Source organism: Periophthalmus magnuspinnatus, chromosome 7, assembly GCF_009829125.3.
Source record: "Periophthalmus magnuspinnatus isolate fPerMag1 chromosome 7, fPerMag1.2.pri, whole genome shotgun sequence".
NCBI classification, from domain to species: domain Eukaryota; kingdom Metazoa; phylum Chordata; class Actinopteri; order Gobiiformes; family Gobiidae; genus Periophthalmus; species Periophthalmus magnuspinnatus.
Window position 1 is genome coordinate 31,885,026 of NC_047132.1, and position 7,042 is coordinate 31,892,067.

Below are 7,042 nucleotides of genomic sequence, written 5' to 3' on the forward strand. Positions count from 1 at the left end.
CACATTTATTTAGTTAGTACTAAATAAACGTGGATAAAGGACTCGATTACAATTACCCAAGTATATTTTCTTGAGCAACTTTTAATTAAACTCAAAAACTTTAGTCTCCACGAACACGGTAAAAAAAAATCATAAGTACTTTTTACTTTTCAGTCCAGTTCAAAATGTAGTGGAGTAGAAAGTACAGATACTGCTCTCAAATGGAGTGAAGTAAAAGTAAAAAGTATCCGCTGTAAAATGTACTCAAGTAGAATTTTTAGGTATCTGTACTTTACTCGTCGATGCCTAATGACGGGAAATAGACTTAAAAACTGACAACCAATTAATCATTTTCCTTTATTTTAGCCAAACAAAACTTACATGGTTCAAATCTTAAGTGTTTTATTCATATTAAATCCATCTTTAAGTAACACTGATTAAAAACATTATGAACACGGCAATTCAAAATATTAAATTTGTTATTTTTATTACATTTTTGGACCATTTAAGTTCATACACGAGTAGATTTTTAGTTTTAAGGACACTTGACAGCACATTTCTTCTCCTCAGGTCAGTACACAAACACTCCCTGCCCCGCCCCCTGCCCCGCCCTCTCCCTCGGCCCCTGCCCCGCCCCCTGTCCACCCCTCTGCCCTCGTCCCCGGGTGTAGCCTCCTCTGAAGCCCGGGCTCCTCCATCCTGAAGCCCCAAACGTCTCCATGTTGCGCTGGCGTTCCTCTGCCCACGACGACCTGGACTCACAAAACCGTAAGTGTAAAAATCAAACCGAACGGGACGATAAATAAAAACTGACCTTAACTTGTGCTCGGAGGGAGACGGGATGTTGTCATAGAAGGATTTGGCTTTATTATAAACACATTTTGGCCCAAAAGGATCGTTGTCAAAGGGAGAGTCGCTGGCGTTGTTCTCCAGCGCGGCATGACGTGGTTCTGCACAGACGAGGTTAAACTTTATGCAAATGTAAATAATCCAATATGGAAATATCAGAGTTCACCTGGACTTTACCTGGCAGGTCGTAGTCCTTCATGAACTGAGAATTTGAATAGTCAAAATCAAAGTCTGTCAAACCTCAGTGGACCGTCAGACGCACGGCCTCTCCACGAACCTGCAAATAAGGACATAAACATAAGCCGGGATCAGGACCGGGACCAGGACCGGCCCTGGTCTAGTCTTGGGCTGGTTGAGGCGAGGATGAGACCGAGACTAGACCGAGACTAGACCGAGACTAGACCCAGCCCAGACCCAGCCCAGGACGAGACAAGAATGAGACCGAGACTAAGACCAGGACCAGCCCAAGATCAGACTAGGACTACACCAAGACCAGCCCAGGACGAGACCAAGACCAGAACAGGACTACACCAAGACCAGCCCAGGACGAGACCGAGACCAGAACGAGACCAAGACGAGACCAAGACGAGACCAAGACGAGACCAAGACGAGACCAAGACGAGACCAAGACGAGACCAGGACCAGCCCAAGATCAGACTAGGACTACATCAGGACCAGCCCAGGACGAGACCAAGACGAGACCAAGACCAGCCCAAGATCAGACCAGGACGAGACTGAGACCAGAACCAGCCCATGTGCACATCAGAACCAAAACAGTTACTAGTGTGAATGTCGCCTGAGCCAATGGAACTTTTCTGACGGTCCAGCACTCGCTCGGCTCCACAGAGCGGTCCCTTGCTTTGCCTGGAATGTCCCACACTACGGCATTCAACTTTTACATCTCCACGGAGTCAAACCGATGACGGCAGAAGACCAAAGTTACAGGTCCGGTCTCTGGAGAGGCAAGCCCGCTGATAGTACGCACGTTTATCGAGACGTTTCCCACCAACAAAAACACAGGATTTTGAGCACATTTAATACAGGTGGAGTTTAATGCTGTACTGTGGAACATTCTGGGCATCTCAGGTGGTGGATCCCAGAAGAGAAAAGTCACATTTAAACGTCGTTACCTTGTCTCATCCTCGGCGGCATGTTCTCCATGTTCTGCCAGTATCCGTGGTTCTGTCGAGGTGGTTGGAAACGTGGGCCGCCCCTCACTTCAAAAACAAAATAATCATTCCACAGCACAGGTTTTTGTAATAGACTTAAAAAAAAACCCATAACATTTCCTCTCTTACTCATCACGGGAGGGGGTCTGTGGTGCGGCGGGTCCCTGTCGGCGCGGGGCGGGGGTCTGGCCGGTTGGCGTTGGAGCGGTTCTCTGGCCGACGCGCGGGTTGGCGCCTCATTCTGGTCCCATTCGTTGTCGGACGGATGTAAAATTCGCGCGTTTCTCTCAGAGCCGATGGTTTGCACCGCCTTCGTCACCATCGGGCGCTTTACGGGCGCAGCTACGGACGTAAAGATTCAAGGCGACGAGGGATAAAAGTGCGTTTAGTCGTACAGAGTTGAAGCTTCATGAACGCGCTTTGAGATAAAAAAACAAGTGGACTGAGACAAAGCTACGATAAACACGGAGCTTATTTTAACGCAACTCGGGTCGTTTTCAGATTGTAGAATGCGATGACGTCATACTCCCAGATGGGGGCGCAAGAGCCAGGTAATCCCTCATTCCCCTGCTCATCCCAGACGCTTCTTTTGTTTCCGGTCAGATTATTGGTGGACACTGCCTTGTATCCGTCAGAAGGAGGAGCCACTTACACTGAAACTAAACCGCCATCGTCTCCAGTTTCATCGGAAATGACCCTGCGATTGTTCTCGTCGTTCTGGGTCTGAGGATGGAGTTATAGATGGGGGGGGAGAGACGTCTAAACCCCCCATTCCTGTTTAAAAGAAGGATTCTCTTTCCTAACAAAAATAGCTTCTTTAACTCTCCTCTCAAACCATTTTTTTTGGTTTTCTACTCCATTCCGTGTAGTGAGAGCTCCTCTGGACCGCAGTCTGCTGTACATCTCCATCTCAAAAGACACTAACCTTTGAAGAGAGTGCGGTTCAGATCTGAGCCAGAGAAAAGAAATGGTTTGAGAGGAGAGTTAAAGAAGCTATTTTTGTTAGGAAAGAGAATCCTTCGCGTGAGACATCATCTATCTCGTATTTATAACTCCATCCACAGAGCAAACAAAGAACAATCGCCGGGTCGTTAAAACTGTCTCTGAAACTAGAGACAACAGCCGTTTACAGTTTCAGAGTCGTTAGCCCCGCCCTTCAGACAGATATGAGTTGAAGCAGCAGCAAAATGCCTTCACTCCTGCAACATTCTGTCCAGTTATTACAGATTTAACCTTCGTCTTTTACTACGGATCAGACCAGGACGACACAGATTACACAGGCGTCCACGTACAACAAAGAACTGACGCTGGTATGAAACAAAAGGACAAAACGCACGCACTAATCAGATCACAGTATTTGTAAGTTGTTATATTTGTTACCTGCTCCGGCCGTGTGCTCCTCGTTGTGAAGAGGCGGAGCTGACACTTTGTGATACACAGGAACTTGAACCGCTCCGAGGTTTAGCGTAGCGTGTGCGTCCGGCAAAGTGGAGCCTGAGGACTAAACAAAATGTGAAGTTTGTGGCAAAAAAAACCCCAGCAAGTTCATACGTTTAAATTTGACTTTACATTTGCAGCGACCGGACGTGTTGGGAAGTGACTGAATATAATTTAACAAACTGTATTTTGGTCGGTGAAGCTGGATTTGAACCGACGACCTTTGGATCAGAGGAGAAACACTCGGCCAGTCGCTCAGTTACTTTTTCATTTGGGAGTATTCAGAGTACAGTAACACAAATGTACTTCATGTCATTTTGGCTGACACTGCACAGTATCAGTGAGGAGAAAACACATCTTACAGTGTGTGTGACAGCGTTTGTGTGCGACAGAGCATGTGTGTGTGTGAGAGTCTGAAAGAGGGGGTGTGTGTGCGTGTGTGTCTGAAAGAGCGTGTGTGTATGTGTGAGTCAGAGCGTGTGTGTGTGTGTGAGTCAGAGCGTGTGTGTGTGTGAGTCTGAAAGAGCGTGTGTGTGTGTGAGTCTGAAAGAGCGTGTGTGTGTGTGTGAGTCTGAAAGAGCGTGTGTGTGTGTGAGTCTGAAAGAGCGTGTGTGTGTGTGAGTCTGAAAGAGCGTGTGTGTGTGTGAGTCTGAAAGAGCGTGTGTGTGTGTGAGTCTGAAAGAGCGTGTGTGTGTGTGAGTCTGAAAGAGCGTGTGTGTGTGTGAGTCTGAAAGAGCGTGTGTGTGTGTGAGTCTGAAAGAGCGTGTGTGTGTGTGAGTCTGAAAGAGCGTGTGTGTGTGTGAGTCTGAAAGAGCGTGTGTGTGTGTGAGTCTGAAAGAGCGTGTGTGTGTGTGAGTCTGAAAGAGCGCGTGTGTGAATGTGTGTGTCGGTGTGTGAAACTTTTCATCTCCAATTACAAAAATGAACACAGAACAAACAGTTCAACAAAAATAAATCTGTTTTTTCTGTAATCATCTCTCCTGTTTTTACACTAAAATACACCGTAACTCTGAGTAAAAGTATTCTAAGTACTCAGGACGCAGTACAGTACTCTGATTGGCCCATGTGACGACATCATTTATTTATTTTATTTATTTATTTGAAGGACAGTGTGCAGATACATTAAAAAGATGGCTGCACCAGATTTAGCAAAATGCCAATTTCCATCTGTAGTCCTTAAAAAAAAAAAAAAAATACATATAAAAAGTGCAATACAAAAGTGTGCAAAATGTATACAAATGTGCAAAATTTCAGACTCAGACCCGAGTTCAGACCAAACCGACTGAGGAGGCGTTCGAGTTTCAAACATAACACACTTCCATTATGACATTGAAATAAGAACTATCACAAACTGTACTACATTCTCCTCTGAACTAAAAAAAAGGCAGTACTGAGTTTTTTTTATTGTGTTTTAAATGTAATATGTAAAGTGTGTAATGTATTTTAAGTGTGGTAATGTGTGTGGATCAGTGTGTGAACTGGATGAATGACTGAGACGTGTGAATGTGCATAGAAATTATAAGTTCTTATCTGTTTTTATTGTGACTAGTGTATTTTTTCTCTATAAACCAGGGACTGCAGATGGAAATTAGCTACTGGTGCAGAACATCTCAGTTTTATGCTTAATGTCTCTGTACATGGTCCCTTAAATAAAGACTAAACTAAACTAACATTTTAAACTGAGGCTCCTCCTCCCCCTTTTGCCCCCTGTCCCGGGCCGGACCGGGACACGTTACACACGCTTTACTCTGGGTATTCAGTATTTACCAGCAGGATGGCGGGGTCCGGGTGCAGGCCGTGTTGGGGCGGGGGCGGCTCACACAGGCTGATGTCTTTAATGTCACTTCCTCTAAACGTGATGTAATCGTAGACGTCGTCCCGGGGCGGTGTGGGTCTGTCGCTCACTCGCCATTCAGTCCCAAAACACTGCACTGCAACAAAAACGACAAAGAGGAGCTGAAAAACTGATTCTGTGTCGTGTCAATGGACAAAAAGAAACAGATGCAGAAAAGGTGAAGTGTGAGAAGTGTTTTAGTTTTATGGATGGATCCTGGTCCATGTTTTGAACCGTTTTGAAACAGGTTTGTCCAAGAGAGTAAATAAATGTACTAAATAAATGTATAAATACAACTTGTCACTATTGTATGTTTGTCTTGCATTAAATAGATAAATAATAAAGGTATATAGTTTTGCAAACCATTTAAATTAGTATTTTTATATTTTTTTAATTAAAGGTTTTTAGTATAATTTGCAAAGTAAAATAAAAACATAAAATCAATATATAAAGTAAATATATAAATACGTCAACAGACAAATATAAATAAATAACTGGTTAGTCCTAGTTCAGTCCTGTTAAATAAATATAATTAATAAAATGAAGAAACTAAAAAATAAGTAAATATGTTATAAAAATAAAGGAGGGGGGTCAGGTAACAGTGAAAAACATCCACTTTCCCTCAAAGTTCAAATTATATTTCTTCCAGTTGGGAAAGTTTCATTATGTCACAACAGACAAAACAATAGATTCATGTAAAATGGAGGGTTTTTTAAGTTTGTTTTCTGAGTTTTCTAGCAAATAATGTTACAAATTTGGCAAGTGATTTTTGTTCATTCTGAAGATTTACAAATGTGCAAATTTTAATCTAATTGTTGCAAACCAGATGCTCCTCCTGCAGCTCCCAGACCTCCCTGCTCCTCTCTCTGCTCCTCTCTGCTCCTCTGCTCTTACCTTTGGCCAGGACCACAGTGCAGTTGACTTTGTCGATGGTGTATAAAGTTCCCACGTATCTGTTCTGAGCTTTAGAGATCAGAGTCATGGAGCAGCCGATATAAGGTTTGACTGAGTTCATTTTAACAGAAAAACACTAAAAACCTGGTTCAAATCCAGAGCAGGTGAGCAGGACACAGATCTGATCAGTCACGCTGCTGCTGCTCTTTCTCTGCTCGTTTTGAAAACGCGCACCTGCGCAGTGACGTCATAATTAGGTTAATTACAAACGGAAAAAAAAAAGAAAAAGTCATTTATTATTTCAAAACTCGATTTTTTTCTTACAACATGAGTGCTTTACATTATGAGGGCGTGTAGAGAAAAGAACACGTCTAAAACTGTCAAACTTAAGATGTTTTTGTAAAGAGAGGATTTACAAACGTCCAGCAGGGGGCGTAGGAGCATCACAGTTTATTTTATTTTATTTTTTTAAATTCTGGCTTTGTCCATTTTTTTTTTACCCTGCTTTGTCATTATTATTATTATTATTATTATTATTATTATTATTATTAATAATTATATATATATATATATATATATATATATATATATATATATATATATATATATATATATATATATATATATATATATATATATATATATATATATATATATATATATATATATATATATACTTTTTTTTTTTTTTATTGATCATTTTTTATTTATTCTGGTTTAGTCCCGGTTTGATCCCACTTTGGTCCTGGTTCAGTCCTGACTTAGTCCTGGTTTAGTCTTAATTTAGTCCTGGTTCAGTTTAGTTTTAAATCAATCCTTTTGTCACTAAAATCCACTGATGTATTTTACAACATTTGAAGTTTTTTAATTCCTTCATTAA

General features: G+C 42.0%; 1 protein-coding gene across 1 annotated transcript; it reads right to left on the reverse strand.

Moving 5' to 3' along the window:
* Positions 1-550: 550 nt before the first annotated feature.
* Positions 551-6,283, reverse strand: lsm14b (LSM family member 14B). Its single transcript, XM_055222767.1, has 7 exons — positions 6,163-6,283; positions 5,202-5,365; positions 3,378-3,498; positions 2,127-2,339; positions 1,959-2,045; positions 794-929; positions 551-731 (listed from the first exon to the last, which is right to left on the reverse strand). Exons 1-7 carry the CDS (start codon positions 6,281-6,283, stop codon positions 551-553), a joined length of 1,023 nt encoding a protein of 340 aa, XP_055078742.1.
* Positions 6,284-7,042: the final 759 nt, after the last annotated feature.